This window comes from Oncorhynchus keta, chromosome 32, assembly GCF_023373465.1.
Source record: "Oncorhynchus keta strain PuntledgeMale-10-30-2019 chromosome 32, Oket_V2, whole genome shotgun sequence".
Taxonomy (NCBI): Eukaryota; Metazoa; Chordata; class Actinopteri; order Salmoniformes; family Salmonidae; genus Oncorhynchus; species Oncorhynchus keta.
The window spans coordinates 17,502,323-17,522,583 of NC_068452.1; the positions used below are offsets into that span (position 1 = coordinate 17,502,323).

At 45.1% G+C, this 20,261-nt stretch overlaps 1 protein-coding gene across 2 annotated transcripts in view; it reads right to left on the reverse strand.

Annotated features, from left to right (window-relative positions):
• Positions 1–20,261, reverse strand: part of LOC118365181 (neurabin-2) — a 61,070-nt gene that overhangs the window by 20,044 nt on the left and 20,765 nt on the right. For both annotated transcript variants that reach the window (XM_035747160.2, XM_035747161.2), the window contains exon 3: positions 452–584. In XM_035747160.2, the coding sequence (XP_035603053.1) occupies positions 452–584 (133 nt within the window). The remainder of the gene's footprint in view (positions 1–451; positions 585–20,261) is intronic.

The following is a 20,261-nucleotide window of genomic DNA, read 5'->3' on the forward strand; positions in this document are numbered from 1 at the left end:
AACATTTCTTTACAAACGCAATAACATCTGCTAACCATGTGTATGTGACCAATAAAATTTGATATGATTTTGAAAAAGGTTGCATTTAAAAAATATATTTAAATACATAAAATGTATGTTTTCTTTTTCTTTTTTTTAACCTTTATTTAACTAGGCAAGTCAGCTTAGAACAAATTCTTATTTTCAATGACGGCCAAGGAACAGTGGGTTAACTGCCTGTTCAGGGGCAGAACAACAGATTTGTACCTTGTCAGCTTGGGGATTTGAACTTGCAACCTTTCGGTTACTAGTCCAACGCTCTAAACACTAGGCTACCCTGCCACCCCTATGGTTGGCCCCAGCAGGAATCAAACCCACAGCCCTTGGTGTCGCACGCGCCAGGCTCTATCGACTGAGCCATGCAGGACTAACAATGTTCTGTAATGCGCTAGAAGATTCCACCAGGTTGTACCTTTCTCTAATTCCACAGGGAAGAGGTCCAGTCTCTCCACCCTTTTCTCCAGCTCGTACTCAGCCGATGCCGCCATGGGGTCCACGTCATCATTACGCCGGTCGTAGTCCTCGTTGGAGTACGTGGTGAACACCTGCCAAGAGAAGACAAAAAGGTCATAGGTCAGTTCGACACTTACCAACACACAAGGTTTACACCACAACAGGTTTCCCATAGAGAAGACATTTCCTCTAGGAGAGTCATTCCCAAACTGTGGGGAGCGCACCCGGTGTGAACAGTTTGTGTTATGAACAGTGCTCTTGCCCAGAAAAATAGACCTGGCATGTGTGCGCGCAGGGTAGGCGCAGGATGTTCCTGCGATGTTCCTGAAAAAGTTTGGGAACCCCTGCCCTAGAAAATGATTTAAGGTCAGTTTAGCATTTTCACCACTAATGGTTAAGTTAAGGATAAGACTACGGGAAGAGTAAGCTGATCCTAAAAATCTCTGCTAACAGACATACAGACCTCTACCCAGAGCTAAAAGGAGAGCCAGGCGGCCAAGGCGCAAACAGGGCGGAAGGAGACTCCAATAACCAGACAGACAGGGGTGGTGTTATATACGGCCCGCTGATACAAACACACACCCTCATGGCTTCTCACTGAGCTAATGGCTTCTCATCCAACCTAATAAAGTCTATCTAGTTTAATGTGTGTGAGTGCGCGAGAGAGGAGAGGAGAGAGCGCGTGTGTGTGTGTGCGCACATGTGCATTCGTGTGTGCATTTAAGGCCTCTCTCCTCCCTCTGCAGCCAGCCAAATTCACTCTGGCAGCGAGGACATACTTCTGGGTGGTGTTGGTGTGCCCTGCTGCTCTGGCAACTTGTGGGTGTGGAGAGCAGTGGTGAGGGTGCTCCAGTGAGCGGTTAGGTGGGGTGTATTTTAGCGCTACTCAGGTGATTTATATTTAACAGGGAGATGTATTTTTCATAACCTCCCGTCCTGCATTAGGTGTCCGGGCAGGTCTGGAGAGGTAATGGCGTTTTTTGGGGGGGACGTTCTGCTTTTAGAGGGATGAGGTTTCATATTTGAAATGGGGTTGTGCACTTGTGCGCACACACACACACACACACACACACAGAGTTTCACATGTTTTACTCATATCATAAATTGGGAGGAATCTTTAATCCAGTTATTTGATCTGATTCAAGGTTGCCATGACGACATTATTCATATGCATTAATTTCCATAGTAAAAACCCGCCACCAACAAACGAACAACAACAACAGTAATCCACAAGCGCGTATAAATAGGTAGATACTCTCTTGCTGAGGTTAAAAGGATGAAACACAACCCTCAACCTTCATTATTTTGTACTGCTAGAATTCTAACCCCAAATCCCCTGGTGGCCTAGTCCAAAATTTGATGAAAGACATTTTCAACACCTTGTGCTCATAGGAGCAGAGTAAAGAAGGTAGATGGGGCACAGATGTGAGGAATAATTCAAAGTAGGCAACAAGGGAATTGAGTTCATCAGCTGGTCAGGGGAGAATTTAATAAGCCGTGTGGTATTTTATGGGGAAATTCAGATTGACTGTGCGAGAGGCAGACAGAGAAGGAAAAGAGAAGGCAAAAATAAGGATTTGGAATCCAGCATTGGTTCAAGTCCTCAAATCTCCTATTCAAGTTTCAGTTTTCCATAGAGTGACATGAACACTGTCTGCTTCAATAAGCTCTTACTAAAAGAAGCCGAGACCGGACACTAGTACAGTGAAAGTACAGTGAAATGCTTAACTTAATAACTTCCCAACAATGCAGGATTCAACATCAAAAGAGGACAACATTTTTTTTTTTAAACAAGATGACACATAACACCTAAATAACGTGTAGGAGTGTGATGCGTCTTCTTGTCAAGCGAAAGACGTTGCCTTATCAGCCGCTCTATTCAGGGCTGCGAAAAGTTGTGCCACACCCCTCTGCTCCAAAAAGGCAGAAGATTCATATTTACTACTGAGAAAGACGGATCACTACCCCTAGTACAATACCAACACTTGTTAGCTTTCTTTTACACCAGAGACGGACTACTTATCACAAAGACACACTTAACTAAGCCCAACCGTAAAATCAACATGTATTTAACTGATGGGGGGGCTTCATTTACATAGAATTTGCATAACACCCCCCAAATGGATAATAAGCCTACAAACTATGCCTCTGATTTACCAGCTCATTTCAACTGGTGAAAACCCAGCACTGCCACCCAGATGTTTAACATACAGAAACATTTTGTCCTATGGACAGCTCTGGGTAAGTTACAGCACAGGGAGCATAAGAAAAGGAACAGACATTTTATAGCACATAAACCGGAGGTGTGTTAACACATAATATCATATGATTGGCTCTATGTAGCAGCCAGCGAAGATGCTGTTTTTAGCCTCCACCTATTAGATAACTACAACCAGACTGATTCAGAGGTGTCGGGTTAGATGCAGAAGACACATTTTCGGTGGAATACATTCAGTTGTGCGAATGACTAGGTATCCCCTTTCTCTTTTAGAACGTACTCATACCGCTTGACTTGTTCCACATCTTGTTGTGTTACAGCCTGAATTCAAAATGGATTACATTTATATATGTTTTTACATACAATACCCCATAATGACAAAGTGAAAACACGTTTTTAGAAATGTTTGCTAATTTATTGAAAAATAAATACAGAAATAACTCATTTACATAACTATTCACACCAGAGTCAATATTTGAATCACCTTTGGCAGCGATTACAGCTGTGTGTATTTCCGGGTAAGTCTAAGAGATTTGCACACCTGGATTGTACAATATTTGCAATTTAATTTTTTAATTTTTTATTGTTCAAGCTCTGTCAAGTTGGTTGTTGATCATTGCTAGACAGCCATTTTGAAGTCTTGCCATAGATTTTCAAGCCGATTAAGTTAAAACTGTAACTAGGCCACCGAGAAACATTCTATGTCGTCTTGGTAAGCAACTCCAGTGTATATTTGGCCTTGTGTTTTAGATTATTGTTCTGTTGAATGTTTCCCAGTGTTTGTTGGAAAGCAGACTGAACCAGGTTTTCCTCTAAGATTTTCCCTGTGCTTGTCTCTATTCCGTGTATTTTTTATCCAAAAAAAAAATGACCACCTAGTCCTTACTGAGTACAAGAATACTCATGATGCAGCCACCACCATGCTTGAAAATATGAAGAGTCGCACTCCAGTGATGTGTTGGATTTGCCTAAAACATAATGCTTTGTCTTCAAGACATAAATTTAATTTCTTTGCCACATTTTTTTGCAGTTTTATTTTAGTGCACGTTTTGGAATATTTGTAATCTGTACAAGTTTCCTTTTCACCTCTTAACATTTAGGTTAGTATTGCGGAGTAACTACAATGTTGTTGTTCCATCCTCTGTTTTCTCCTGTCACAGCCATCCAACTCTGTAACAGTTTTAAAGTCACCATTGCCCTCATTCTTCCTCTCCAGCAACGGAGTTAGGAAGGACGCCTATATTATCTTTGTAGTGAATGAGTGTAATCGATACACCACCCAAAATGTAATTAATAACTTCACCATGCTCAAAAGGATATTCAATGTCCTTTTTTTTTTGTGTTAAAAAAACAACAACAACATCTACCTTGAACGTGCCCTTCGTTGTGAGGCGTTGGAAAACCTCTCTGGTCTTTGTGGTTGAATCTGTGTTTGAAATTCACTGCTCGACTGGGGGACCTTACAGATAATTGTATGTGTGAGGTATAGAGACGAGGTAGTCATTCTAAAAAAAATGTTAAAACGCTATTATTGCAGAGTCCATGCAACTTATGTGAGTTAAGCACATTTGTACTCCTGAACGTACAGTTTTTAAGCTTGCCATATCAAAGAATGTGAATACTTAAAGCGAGAGAGAGATGGAATGATTGGGTCTGTGAGAGAAAATAGAACTAAAACAACCATTCAAATCCTTAAAATATCCATTAGGCCCTTTCTTTCACAACCTTGTTTTTGACCCCTTCCTCCTCCACACATATCCCATCACTCTCTCTGCCTTGGAGCATCAATATTTTATCAAATGCATTGTAATCTCAACTCTCTGTTTTTCAAGAATCTCTCGCCTGCACTCTCTCAACAGTTTCCCCACTCCGTGTGAATACCATCGCCGTGGTCACATGGTGCCCGTCGCCATAGCAACCCGCAGCTTAGCAAATGTTAGTTTGACACCAGTTTCTCTCTCGTATCTCTCTTTGTCTCTCTCCCCAGGCTGCAGTCAGAGGGCAGTTTCTCTCTCTTCAGTCTCAGCTCCTCTCTCTGTCTAGACTTCGGGGAATTAATTTTGCACATATGCACATACACACAAACACTCACACGCCTTTTAAAACGTGCACGGCACACATTGAAAAAATCCTGTGTGCTTTCAGTGTCTCCACTGTCATGGCGTATTGCTCAGCTAAATAGTGAACATCTAATTTAACTATTTGACATCTGAAAACATACATCTACAATACCTTTGACAATATGGTCAAAAATCAGCGGAAGCTTCCACAGCGGGAAAAACACAAGATACCACCCTCCCTCACTCGATATGAACAAGCTGACCAGCTCAATGATCTCTATACTAATCTCTCCATCTTCCTATAGAGAGTAAATTATACATTTTCTGTACTAAAATTATGGGCAAAAGCTAAGTAATGGCTTTCAGAGCTGTAATGGACCTTATGATTTGTAACACGAGAATGAGGACAGACAAGAGAGTGGTCTTTACTGTAGCTCAGTTAGTAGAGCATAACGTTTGCAAAGCCAGTATAGTGGGTTCCATTCTCAGGACCACTCGTAGGTCAAATATAGGCGCGCATGAATGTAAGTCACTTTGGATAGAAGCGTCTGCTAAGTGGCATATATTACTGAACAAAATGTAAAAGTGTTGGTTTCATGAGCTGAAATAAAAGATCCCAGACATTTTACATATGCACAAAATGCTTATTTCTCTGGTAGTGAGCATTTCTACTTTGCCAAAATAATCCATCCACCTGACAGGTGTGGCATCAAGAAGCCGATTAAACAGCATGATCATTACACAGGTGCACTTGGTGCTGGGGACAAATAAAGGCCACTAAAATGTAGTTTAGTCACACAACACAATGCTACAGGGGGGCGTGCAATTGACATGCTGACTGCAGGAATGTCCAACAGAGCTGTTGCCAGATAATATAATGTTAATTTCTCTGCCATAAGCCAATGTCATTTCTGAGAATTTGGCAGTGTGTCCAACCGGCCTCACAACCGCAGACCACATGTAACCTCGCCAGCCCAGGACTTCCACTTCTGGCTTCTTCACCTGCGGGACCATCAGAAACCAGCCAACCGGACTGCTGATTAAACACAGTAGTATTTCTGTCTGTAATAAAGCCCTTTTGTGGGGGAAAAACTCGTTCCGATTGCCTGGGCCTGGCTCCCAAATGGGTGGGCCTATGCCCTCCCAGGCCCACCCATGTGAAACCCATAGATTAGGCCACAATGAATTTATTTCGATTGACTGATTTCCTTATATGAACTTTAAGTCAGTAAAATCCTTGAAATTGTTGCATGTTGTGTTTATATTTTTGTTCAGTGTATCATGGATACAAGCCTTAGCAATGGTATATTGGTCATATACCACAAACCCTTGAGGTGCCTTATTGCTATTATAAAATGGTTAGTGGTTACCAGCATAAATACAACATGAGAATGAGGACGGACAGAGAGAAGATTCCAGATGACCTCAGAGATCCAGATATGACCAGTGGAAAATGAACACAGCTGCCCAGCATGATATCACAGCCATAAAACACCAGCCAAATGCAAACCAGTAAAAAAAATGAGAGTGAAGTTATTGTAGTGACTGAGACAGTTACAGTAGCCAACTATTTTCAGATAATGTATCCATGTAGATGTGCAGGCTATTGTAATAGCACACAGATGTGAATAAATCATTTTGATAGTACAGTATATAGTATGAGACCAAGTCTGAATTTTGGGCCCTGCTCTGACCAGTTTGGAAAGTCCTCATCCCTAGCTGGCAGCTTGTCCTGTTCCCCTGCCTGCCTGCCTGCCGTCCCCCTGGAGCTGTACATTGATACAAGTGGCCAGCTGTGGCAGGGAGAGCGACACATGGGCCATGTCCAAATACCCGTACTCACATTCTAAATATTAGGGTATTTTGGGTATGCAAAAATACGTTTTATAGTGAGACATTTCGAAAATGTAGTACGCTTTAAAATGCCAGGGTGTCGTACTCATTTTCCGGCTTTTCATCTCGTAGAATACCCGGCACACTATCAAGGAAGATAATCGTCTTTCGAGATCCACGTGTGTTTGACAACAGCTAGCTGGTAATCAGCTGAGGGGACGCGCTGTACCAAAATGAACGAATGGCGGGGAATCAACGTAATTATGCGTCAGATGACACATTCTCAGTAGGATGAGCCTAGTATGTTGCTTACTGCATTCGTTCTTACTAAACAGTGTATTCTAAATGGTGTGTAGCTTTAGTAAGTAGTAGGGAAGACAGATTTCTTACACTGCCATGGACTAACCCAATTCAGGGAGAGAGAGAGAAAGAAAGAAGAAAATTGAGAGAGGGGTGGGGGGAAATGAGGAAGGAAGGAGAGGAGAAGGATAGAGGATAAAACAGATGTCCTGGTTGTGTTCAGTTTGTGGGAGCCGTTCTTAACCACTTATACAGGATCAGCTCTCCCTAACGGTTGAGATGAAGAACGAGGGTTAAATCTGAACCTAGATCTGTGGTTCAAGGTGACCCCGACCTTTAGCAGGTTACTTAGGGGAGAGCGAGGTGGGTAGAAAGTGACTGCGTCCCGAATGTTCCTATGGGCCTAGATCAAAAGTATAGGGAATAGGGCGCAATTGTGGACGCAGAGACAGTGAGGAATGTGGCTGGGCTGATCACTGGGTTTAATCATCTCCCGGTCCCTGCCTCTCAGCCATTCCACAGGATTTAGTTGGCATGTGGCTGGCACTATGCTAGCAACAGCATAGCATGTCGCTAATGCTAACAGCATAGCAATTACAACCATAGCATAGCCTGTACCTTCTATCTTGGCTCCGCCCAGCTGTATGTGTACTGCGGTGGGGTGGAGGCGGTGTGGTGGCTGGCTGGAGCCAGGCGAACACAACGGACGAGTGTACGTAAAAGCTCTGGCACAGTCAGCGGTTTAGACTCCAGTGAGGCGGGGCAGAGTGTGCCTAGGTTTTATTTCACAAGCTGTTTTTCCTTTTAAAAAAGAAGCAAATGGTTTCATGCGCCTTAAGAGCGATGTAAATTGGGCACGCGGGCCGATGTTTGACACTGCTGGCCTGGTTACCATGGACACACACAGCTCTCAGTCAGGCCTGTGGACACCAGGAACGTGACTAGAGTATTTTCAGCATCCCAGCAATCAGTTTGGGCAATAGGGCTCATGCATGTGATTAAAGCACGTGGCAACCCGCTGCGATTGTGATACTCACCAGAATGGCTAAGAGAAACACAGCAGAGGGGGGAGAGATGATATAGAGGGAGGGGAATGTGGAGAGAAGAGGGGTCCACAACTACTGCCAGAGAGTCCCACACCCCCTGTTTCTATACAAGACTAGGTCAATTTCCCATCTCCTACTGAGGTCCGTTTTCTTTGGAACAGTCTCCCAGAACATCTCCAGGCACACTGCAACAGCTTCAACTCCTTCAAATTCAAAACCAAAAAAAGATCTGGATATTCCACGTAAAAGCCTCATCCCAGTAAATTCTCTGCCTATCAGCCTTTTGTCTTGATTAGGCGTTGTACTTTACAATCATTTTTCCTTCACCCCTTAATTCACCATGTTGTCCTTCTGCTGTGTGTAAATCGCCAATCACTTGTTTATCCCTCTTAAAAATCAGAGAGAGAGAGAGAGAGAGAGAGAGAGAGAGAGAGAGAGAGAGAGAGAGAGAGAGAGAAAGAGAGAGAGAGAGAAAGAGAGAGAGAAAGAGAGAGAATCATCGTCACACACAGCAGGTCTTAACAGTGCTCGTCACAGAGGACGTCCTCGCCTCTGCTCTGTACTGTCCCCTTCAATGAGAGGCAGGTCACTGACAATACTGTACACACACAGAATGCAGCGGGGAGGGGGAGGGGACACTACCAGTCACAGACACCATTCTCCCAACGGGAGCATGAATATGTCCACATGTAGAGTATCTTAATAACACTTCAGCAGGGTGGTCAAACTCATTCCATGGAGGATCTGGTGTCTGCTGGTTTTAGGTTTTTCCTTTCAGTTAAGACCTAGGCGACCAGGCGAAAGGGGACTTCCTGACTAACTCGGGGCCTTAATTCATCAATCAAGTACAAAGGAGGAGAGAAAACGTGCACACTCGGCCCTCAATTGAACGAGTTGGACACGTGCACGGCAGCATCTGGCTTAAAAAGGTAGACTCAGCAATGGCGTCATCATGCATAATGTGGAGGCAACACAGTTCAAATCTGCCAAGATCTTCCAATTTGCAGCCTCCCTTGCTGAGTGTACATTTTATTATTTTTTTCAAACACGTTGCTCAAGGGAAAACAGCAGGTCTACGCCTTTAATTCAAATCCCGAATCCCACATTATAACACCAACTTTGTCCCAGCCGCTATTGCACATTGCTGCCTTAGCACGCTAGGCTAACGTTGTTATGCCTAACGGCTACCACAGCAGGGGCAGGAGGAGGCTGTTTGCCTAGCTAAATAATCCACTTGGTGATCTGATAATGAACCTGAGGAGACATGCTGGTTTTAACAGTGGAGGAGGGGGGGGTCCACGCTACTGGGGTTTAGCGGGAGGAAGGGAGGGAGGCGGGGGGAGAGAGATGGACGGGTGAGGAGAGAGTATTTTGATGAAGACGTTTTCCTGTCTAGATGTGCGCGTGCACACACCACACACACTTAGCCTCAGTCTGTCTTTATGTCTCTAGGGGGTTCATGTGTCACTAGCCCTGACAGCTAAGGGTGATGGGCAACAACAGCAAAAATCCATGTCGCTAAGGAGTTGCTATGGCGTCAGCCACACCGTGGTGCAAGCGCTGTATCGTAGGTCTATAGTCAGTAGAATACGCTCAAGACTGACTCTGGAACAGTTTCAGACACTACTGGGGAGGGACAGGAAGCACAACATGACGACAGGAAGTGGTTGATACTGATCGGCTTCTGTTCCACCTCCCTTGTGACAGGCCTGTGTGTGTGTGTGTGCGCGTGTCGGTGTGTGTTTCCACTGTCAGACTGGGGGGGGGTATTCCCTTCCTGTGTGTGTGTGTGTGTGTGTGTGTGTGTGTGTGTGTGTGCGCGACTGTGTCTTCGCATTTTCCAAACGTTTTAAAGCTGTATCTTCAATAGAGCTTTTGGGTGTTTCCCATGAATTATAAGCCACAAATAAAGCAAAAACATACACCCAGCGCCCAGCCTCGTGACTCAACCCAAAGAAATCCGCCGCAACCCATCGGTTGGGAAACACGGGGCTAAAGCATTGTACATTCTAGCCTGTATAGTAGGCCTACAGAGAAACACGGGGCTAAAGCATTGTACATTCTAGCCTGTATAGTAGGCCTACAGAGAAACACGGGGCTAAAGCAGTGTACATTCTATCCTGTTTAGTAGGCCTACAGAGAAACACGGGGCTAAAGCATTGTACATTCTATCCTGTATAGTAGGCCTACAGAGAAACACGGGGCTAAAGCATTGTACATTCTATCCTGTATAGTAGGCCTACAGAGAAACACGGGGCTAAAGCATTGTACATTCTATCCTGTATAGTAGGCCTACAGAGAAACACGGGGCTAAAGCATTGTACATTCTATCCTGTATAGTAGGCCTACAGAGAAACACAGCACACTGCTCTAGTCAATTCAACTACTCAGAAAGATGCACACACCAGTTGGCATGTGAAAAACGACCATTCACAGTTGAAATACAACAACGCTCCCATGTGCCTTTCTGCGAAATCCTCGGGTTTTACTGTACAGCAGTTATCATATTACTATGGCATCTTACCATAGCCAGGGGGAGGGACTATAATATATATAATAATATATGCCATTTAGCAGACGCTTTTATCCAAAGCGACTTACAGTCATGTGTGCATACATTCTACGTATGGGTGGTCCCGGGGATCGAACCCACTACCCTGGCGTTACAAGCGCCATGCTCTACCAACTGAGCTACAGAAGGACCACACTATGGCAGTCTATTGTGGAAGGATGACGTGCCATTAAACGACATGGAGACTAAATCAAACCATTCCCTAGATGCATTCTCAAACGATGGCTTCAAAAACTATTAGATATACATACTGTGTACAGAGATCCTCTGAAACTAGAAACAATTCAAAACACCGCAGGATACTTTGTGACTTGAATATCGATTCATACCAGGCAGACAAATGCATGACACATAGTTGCTAAACCGCACTAGCTAACGTCTCGGTCGGAGCCCATCGGGGAAGAAGCGACTTTCAATTTCCTGTTCAATTAACCACCTCTGGTTTTACATTACATAAAAAAGGTCATTTGTCACAGAGTGCTTTCCCTCCCAAAAATGTGTCGCCCCAAGCCTGGAGGCCACAAACGACAGTATACTGTGTGCCAGTGCATATCAGTCTGATCTATGTACGTTATCTACAGTAAACGTAGCAACTAGCTATATAGCTAGCCATCACGGAGATAGCCACGCTAGCTCCAGTAATGTGCCATCCTTTGGCTATCAAGATCATTGACACCAGCACAGACTATGCATTAGCTCCACTGCGATCAGACGGCATTGTAAAGTATTAGATTAGCAGCAGGAAATGTAGTCTTCGGAGAACACTGCAGGCACGACAGCAGTTTCCCCATGTAAGAGTGGGGATATATGTCAGACGGCATGCACGTCATAGTATGTTAAACGCCTGGCAGGGTAGCAGCTTGGAGCTATTCAATCATGAGTTATTAAAAGGTAGCCCAAACTCTCAGCTAGCTAAATCATTCATTAGATCCATTTCCATCATACAACATCTCAAACTGCTAGATGAGCAGGAAGCGTAGGAAATACTATATATTAAATCACCTCTAAATCACATGATAAATATAGAATAGCAGTAGGCTTCTTTTTTTTTAATGACAGACCGAGCTCTGGTCTGCTGAAGGGATGGAATCCACATGAGACGAGAATAACCCACATTCCCTTTCTCCCCGCTCTGTCCACTTCCCCAAAGCAAGCCCAAGCTAACAGATGAAGGGAGGGATAGACGCTCCTCTTTCTGTGAAGGGAGGAGGAGGGAGAGGAGAGGGAGCAGACTTGCTGCAGGGCTTCTGGCTGTCATTGTCATCGACACGTGGAGCTTGCTAGGGCAGGGTACCAGGGCTGAGACCAGACCAGGTCTGAGACAGAATCTGACACGGGGCAAGATTCAAACGCTGAAGGAAAGCATTTAATATAAATAACGTGTCGAGTTATTTACTGTATTTAATATTGGCTGACTTGAATATCGATTCATACCAGGGCTCAAACCAGACAAATGCATGACACATAGTAGCTAAACCGCACTAGCAAACGACTCGGTCGGAGCCCATCCGGGACGAAGCGACTTTCAATTTCCTGTTCAATTAAACTCCTCTGGTTTTACATTACGTAAAAAGGTAATTTGTCACAGAGTGCTTTGCCTCCCAAAAATGTGTCGCCTGGAAGCCACAAACGACAACAGATCTCCCAATGTTCCAAACCCCATTTGGGGTTAAAAGATCAAAATTTAAATAAATGTTATTGATCCCATGAAGTATGGCTGACTTTAGTGGTCACCAATCAAATTCGATTTTTTTTAACCTTTATTTAACTAGACAAGTCAGTTAAGAACAAATTCTTATTTACAATGGCGGCCTACCGGGGAACAGTGGATTAGCTGCCTTGTTCAGGGGCAGAACGACAGATTTTTACCTCGTCAACTCGAAGATTCGATCCAGCAACCTTTCGGTTACTGGCCCAACGCTCTAACCACTAGGCTACCTGCCGCCCCAAAATGACGATATACACCCCAGCTGTAGCCAACTCCGTGGCCAACTGGAGTGTCCGCCCTGAGATTGAAAGGTTGGGAGTTCGATCCCCAGCCAAGTCTTAACAAAGACTGTAAAAATGGGACCCGATGCGTCTCTGCTTGGCACTCAACATTAAGGAGATAGATTGAGGATAAGGCCCTGCGGTAGTCCAGCATCCTGTCCAGGGGGTGTACTTGCACATCAAGCTTCCTCACGCCACGGAAACAGGAGATAGGCTCCTATGAGGCATTCCGGCTCGCAGAAGCCAAAGCTCATGCAAGGCTACTTACTTACACCCCAGCTGTATGAGGAGGAGAGGCGGCAGGGGTGGAAGCTACCCCCTCATCATGTCCCTGTAATTACACTGCGTATCGGTTGACAGAGTACTACCCCTCCGTTGATGGAAAAGGTGATGCAGCTCAATGTGAGACTCGGTAACGCGAGTCATTCGGCAACACAATCACCGTCACGTGAAAACGATCATGCCCGTCACAAAACAGCCATCATAGACTAGTCATCCTACCGACAAGCACCATCATTCACCATCATCTCTGTCACATAATCAACGCATGTCCAATCAACATTCAATATGACTCTTATATCCAATATAACAGTATTGAATGGTGGATATGGGGCTTTGCACTGTTAGCACATTGCACTGCTCTCTCTCTCATCTCTGCAGGAAGACACACACAACAGACAGAACCCAGAGGATTCGCTTGTCAATATGTTTAACCCTTCTGGGGCACACAGACACAACCACTAGAAATGATTGGACCTATAGAAATGTGCTGAGGGAGGGACAAAATGAGTGTGAGGAAAGACAGGGGTGGGGGGGGTGGGGTTGATGAGGGAGGGAGAGAGAGGAGGAGAGCAATAGAGGGAGTGACGCTCTCCTCCCTGCTAATCAACATTGGTGAGAGAGAGAGAGGAATGCAGTATTTCCTCTGTTCTAATAACACACTACCTCTCACCAGGAGTGAGGGAGGGAGAAAACGAAGAAGGATTGAGCACTCTTTCTGCTATCAGCCCTATATATAAATATGAGAGAGAGAGAGTGTATCTGGCTGGAAACGGTGAGGTACCTGAGCCGTTTATTTCTGGTCCTCCACCATGATGAATGTGGACAGTACTGCAGGTCAGAACGACCCACCAAGTCAACGTGCAGAGTTGAACACTATCCGTTTAGAGTTTTAAAAAACCCCAAAAGGAATTGAGTGTTTTACTGGCAGGCCGGTTCTCAATCTTTCTAACGGTGTGAGCCTTGCTAACACCTTGAAGTTAACCACACTCTATCTTGGCGGCATCGTTTAAAACGACAAGCCTTGCCCACCAAGAATTTAACACAGCAGAAGCCACAATAGTCAAAACGCCCCCCTGAAATTTCCCCCCACTCCTTCTGCACAACTGCCATTCAAAATAGCAGGCCCTGGACTGACTACTACCAGCAGTAGTGTTACTGCAGAAGAGGGAGAGTTCACATGAACGTCTCCTCTCTTCTCTCCATCTTCCCTCCTTTGAGAGTGAAACAACCTGGGAAGAAAATGCATTGGAAGGTTCTGAATGCTGCAGTGTCCCCTCCCTGCTCCCCCTCCTCCATCACCCCCCCTCTTTACTCTCCTTCCTTCTTGCAACGCTGACCCAGTGAGCAGTACTGACGTCACCAACCACCCCAATTATGACAGCACCCGCCACTGGAGCAGCTGGACCAATCACCGAACAGCTCTGCTACTGCTGCCACAGAGCACCCTGGCTGTCAAGATACCGTCCAATCAGCTTAGAGATAAGGAAGGGAGGAGGGCTTACACACACCAAAATATATAACTACACGCACTTGCATAAAGATACGAAGACGAAGACTCTCTCATACATACTGGCCAGTCGGCCACTGATACACATTAAGAACACAGACATGGTCTCCCACTTTCTCTCTCAGACCTACACACACACACACACACACACACACACACACACTTCTGCTGACAGGGCTGCGTGTGTGAATCCCTCGCTAACAGGGCAGCCATTGAGCTATGCCTCTTTCTCTTTCTTTCTTTCTCTCTTTTAGAGGTCATGCCAGTTCTCAGCCTGCAGCATTTCAAAGATGAACACCCATAAATAACCCTGCAGCTGGTGTACTGTAGTGTACCATCTATCTATCAGCAGTGTGATCCATTGTGGTCCACTGGTAGGGGACTATTACTGCACATTATGTCACAGGGAAACACTAGCTGTAGAACCGGCCACACATTCGGTTACAATCAATCAATCAATCAATCAATCAATCAATCAATGTATGTATGTACAGTGGGGAGAACAAGTATTTGATAACCTGCAAAATCGTCAGTGTTTCATACTTACAAAGCATGTAGGTCTATATTTTTTTTATCATAGGTACACGTCAACTGTGAGACGGTATCTAAAACAAAAATCCAGAAAATCACATTGTATGATTTTTAAGTAATTAATTTGCATTTGATTGCACGACATAAGTATTTGATACATCAGAAAATCAGAACCTAATATTTGGTACAGAAACATTTGTTTGCAATTACAGACATCATACGTTTCCTGTAGTTCTTGACCAGGTTTGCACACACTGCAGCAGGGATTTTGGCCCACTCCTCCATACTCCACACTTCTCCAGATCCTTCAGGTTTCGGGGCTGTCGCTGGGCAATACGGACTTTCAACTCCCTCCAAAGATTTTCTATTGGGTTCAGGTCTGAAGACTGGCTAGGCCACTCCAGGACCTTGAGATGCTTCTTACGGAGCCACTCCTTAGTTGCCCTGACTGTGTGTTTTGGGTCGTTGTCATGCTGGAAGACCCAGCCACAACCCATCTTCAATGCTCTGAGGGAAGGAGGTTGTTGGCCAAGATCTCGCAATACATGGCCCCATCCATCCTCCCCTCAATACGGTGCAGTCGTTCTGTCCCCTTTGCAGAAAAGCATCCCCAAAGAATGATGTTTCCACCTCCATGCTTCCCGGTTGGGATGGTGTTCTTGGGGTTGTACTCATCCTTCTTCCTCCAAACACAGCGAGTAGAGTTTAGACCAAAAAGCTATATTTTTGTCTCATCAGACCACATGACCTTCTTCCATTCCTCCTCTGGATCATCCAGATGGTCATTGGCAAACTTCAGATGGGCCTGGACATGCTCTGGCTTGAGCAGGGGGACCTTGCTTGCGCTGCAGGATTTTAATCCATGACGGCGTAGTGTGTGGTTTTCTTTGAGACTGTGGTCCAAGCTCTCTTCAGGTCATTGACCTGGTCCTGCCGTGTAGTTCTGGGCTGATCCCTCAAGATCATTGATGGGGCGGCAGCGTAGCCTAGTGGTTAGAGCGTTGGACTAGTAACCGGAAGGTTGCAAGTTCAAACCCCCGAACTAACAAGGTACAAATCTGTCGTTCTGCCCTTGAACAGGCAGTTAACCCACTGTTCCCAGGCCGTCATTGAAAATAAGAATGTGTTCTTAACTGACTTGCCTGGTTAAATAAAGGTAAAATTAAATTGATGCCCCACGAGGTGAGATCTTGCATGGAGCCCCAGACCGAGGGTTATTGACTTCCATGCAAGCTCCATGCATGATCTTGCATGGAGCTTGCCTTCCCATCAAGCTGCTTGCCTATTGTCCTGTAGCCCATCCCAGCCTTGTGCAGGTGTACAATTTTTATCCCTCATGTCCTTACACAGCTCTCTGGTCTTGGCCATTGTGGAGAGGTTGGAGTCTGTTTGATTGAGTGTGTGGACAGGTGTCTTTTATACAGGTAACGAGTTCAAACAGGTGCAGTTAATACAGGTAATGAGTGGAGAACATGAGGGCTTCTTAAATAAAAACTAACAGGTCTGTGAGAGACGGAATTCTTACTGGCTGGTAGGTGATCAAATACTTATGTCATGCAATAAAAATAAGCAAGATTTCTGGCTCTCACAGACCTGTAACTTCTTCTTTAAGAGGCTCCTCTGTCCTCCACTCGTTACCTGTATTAATGGCACCTGTTTGAACTTGTTATCAGTATAAAAAGACACCTGTCCACAACCTCAAACAGTCACACTACAAACTCCACTATGGCCAAGACCAAATAGCTGTCAAAGGACACCAGAAACAAAATTGTAGACCTGCACCAGGCTGGGAAGACTGAATCTGCAATCGGTAAGCAGCTTGGTTTGAAGAAATCAACTGTGGGAGCAATTATTAGGAAATGGAAGACATTGATAATCTCCCTCGATCTGGGGCTCCAGGCAAGATCTCACCTCGTGGGGTCAAAATGATAAGAACGGTGAGCAAAAATCCCAGAACTACACGGGGGGGACCTAGTGAATGACCTGCAGAGAGCTGGGACCAAAGTAACAAAGCCTACCATCAGTAACACACTCCGCCGCCAGGGACTCAAATCCTGCAGTGCCAGACCTATCAGCAAGGGCATTGAAGATGAAACGTGGCTGTGTCTTTCAGCATGACAATGATCCCAAGAAGAAAGAAGCATTTCAAGGTCCTGGAGTGGCCTAGCCAGTCTCCAGATCTCAACCCCATAGAACATCTTTGGAGGGAGTTGAAAGTCCGTGTTGCCCAGCAACAGCCCCAAAGCATCACTGCTCTAGAGAAGATCTGCATGGAGGAATGGGCCAAAATACCAGCAACAGTGTGTGAAAACCTTGGGAAGCCTTACAGAAAACATTCAAACTCTGTCATTGCCAACAAAGGGTATATAACAAAGTATTGAGATAACTTTTGTCATTGACCAAATACTATTTTTCCACCATCATTTGCAAATAAATTCATGAAAAATCCTACAATGTAATTTTCTGGATTTTTTCTCTCATTTTGTCTGTCATAGTTGAAGTGTACCTATGATGAAAATTACAGGCATCTCTCATCTTTTTTAAGTGGGAGAACATGCACAATTGGTGGCTGACGAAATACTTTTTTGCCCCACCGTATGTATGTATGTATGTATGTATGTATGTATGTATGTATGTATGTATGTATGTATGTATGTAGTTTCCATACAGTATACACTTCCATCTCAGCTTTAGCAGCTGTAAAAGCCTGATTATGCCCTTTCGATTCTCACAGGTCATTTATTTCTCTCTGGCCCGCTGGACCGAGGCCAATCACAGGCGTTACACTGTCCATAACGGTGTGGAGGGAAAAGGGTCACGGTCAAAGGCATGCCCCCCCCCAATCATGATCTCTCCCAAAACCACTGCATCTCTACTCCTTCCCCCCACTGTCTCTGTCTCAGCCTCTCTGTCCCATTGACGGAGACTGGCTACTGCCTCCGAGGTCACAGCTGCTAGTAGCTCCTACTGTTGTGTTTACTGTGAACTCTGCAGTTACTATTATGTTAGTGAGACAACTGCCAGTGCTTCTAGGCTACCGCTACTAGCAAACATACAGCTACTTTAACTGAACTACTAAAATGCCAGTGAGCGAGACCCACCCAAAAGCATCAGTTACAACAAAACGATCATGATCTCTCCCAAAACCACTGCATCTCTACTTCCCTCCCCCATTCCCCCATCCCTCCTTCCTCTCCCCCTCCACAACCACCCAGCTGGTGGCTAAATGTGTAGCTCCAGGAATCCCATTTAGAAAACAGTTAACCTAGCGCACACAGACCCGCTTAGTGGCAAAATAAATGGTCCCTCCTGTACCCTGTGGATCGGGAACAAAATTACCAAAACATGAAAAAAATGACCCACCAGGCATACACAACAACGCATACATAATGCAGGAGTAGTGAGTCGGCTTTCTGGGCTTGATGAGTTTGACACCCAGAGGCAGGGTGGCAGCGATTCCAATGAGACTTTTTATTTCAAATGGTTGCTTTGAATGGATACGCAGTGAGGTGGATGTCAGAGGAGGGCTGAGTAAAAGTCAGAGGAGGGCTGAGTAAAAAAGAGTGTCGAGGGGGAGAGAGAGGGGGGTGACAAAGCGAGGAGGGGAGACAGTGGCACTAACTGACAGAGAACTAGGGAGGTTGACAGAGACAGCAGAGAAAGAAAGACAATGATGGAATGAGGGGAGGAAAAGTGAGAAAGAGTGGGAGAGAGAGTGGCAGAGAGGACAGGGAGAGGCACAAATCTCATGAGCAAAAAAAAAAGAGGGAAGGAGAGAGAGTGAAAGAGAACAGAGATGGCAGTGTGCTCGCTCTCTCCCTCAAACTCTCTCTCTCTTTCTAACAGTTCCACAGGCTTCTAGCCAGTGGAGGACTATCAAAGGGACGTGAAGAGAGAGAGAGACAGAAAAGAGCTCTCTCGTTTTCTGTCTCTTTCCACCTCAGCCTGACCCGGAGTGCCTCTCTTCACAACCAACTCCTTGTGTTTCCAGCCAAAGACAGACGCCATTTTCTCCCACGCGGAGGAGTAGGAGAGGAAAATAGCCTTTGTGGCAGCGGCATTAGTACTTCCTCTCCGAGACCAAACAACCCTCGGGGACCATCCTGCAGAGAAAAAAAACAAGAACACGACAACCAGAAGAACCGCAAAAGTCTATTCAAAGTCTGGGTGCATCTAAATAGTTAGCATAAGAGAGCTCAAAACGACAAAGCTTTGCTGTCATCGGAGAGGAGGTAATTAGTGGAAATTATGAACGTGATAGAAGGTAGAAAAGTAGGACACACGATTAAAGCCCGTCTTAAAAGGGTCTCTTCATGGTCTCCTCTCCTCTTCTTTCTCCTCCTCTGGGTCTTTTAGCCACGACGTGCGAGAGCAAAAACAGCCCTGGAGGAGACTGAGCCAGAGTGACATTCCTCGCTGACGGCAGCCATTTTGGGGGCCAAACGATCACAACGTCGTCAGGAGAAGCCATCCGCCAGGCAGAAGCTGCCTTAAAAGTGTTACACAGACACTAAATGCCAGGAAAATAGGTTTCAGTCTACCAATGCCATTGGGGATCATTGCTATGGCACAGACTTTACACGTCACAATGGAGTGTGTGTGGAGCTCACATCCACTATTTATCTGCTACTGGGTATAAAAAATGTAAAAACACAAAAGTCAGCTAGGCTCACTTTAACATAATTCACTTTTAGTGTAACACATTTGTGGAAACGGACTTCGCAACTGCCACACAAATCAGAAAGTATGAAGGAAGCACCAAACATGATGTCAGATGGACATTGTCTGAAGAAGAGAGTGTTAGGTGATCTCTCTCTCTCTCTCTCGCTCTAACTGCTGTTTCCTGCCTGCTCTCATAAACAAGTTCATATTGCTAAGTCTTTCATGACCTCGGCCCTCACAAGTCATGTGATTAGACCTTGCCGTCGACAGGTTCCTGTTGGATTGGCTTTTGAAATGGCCGTTGTGTCGTCCCAATCTGTAACAAGGTGATACTAGTAACAAATGGTTACAGTAACCACCCCTGTGAAAACTTCACTTCTAAAAGTTCACAACAAACACTTTTTTTTCACTTTTTATTGATAGACACTTTTTTCACTGCTTATTGATAGTTTCCACACCGTCAACACTATTTTCCACACTGGCCCATGAGGGGCTCTGGCCAAAAGTAGTGCACTATACAGGGAATAGGGTGCTATTTGGGACATCGACATCGGAATCACAGCACAACAACGGGCTGTCATGTCTAGCTAGCTGACTTCCAGAGAACATTTTTGTTTAACTAGTGTTCCTCGTTTCTGAGAAACTGGAAGGAAACGGCAGAACCATAAAAGCAACAGAGCTGCCAAGGCAGTGGGAGGATGGATGGGAGGACGTAACATGTTTTTATAGACCTGATTACTTGTGCAGGAGCATTTTCATCACGTCGTAG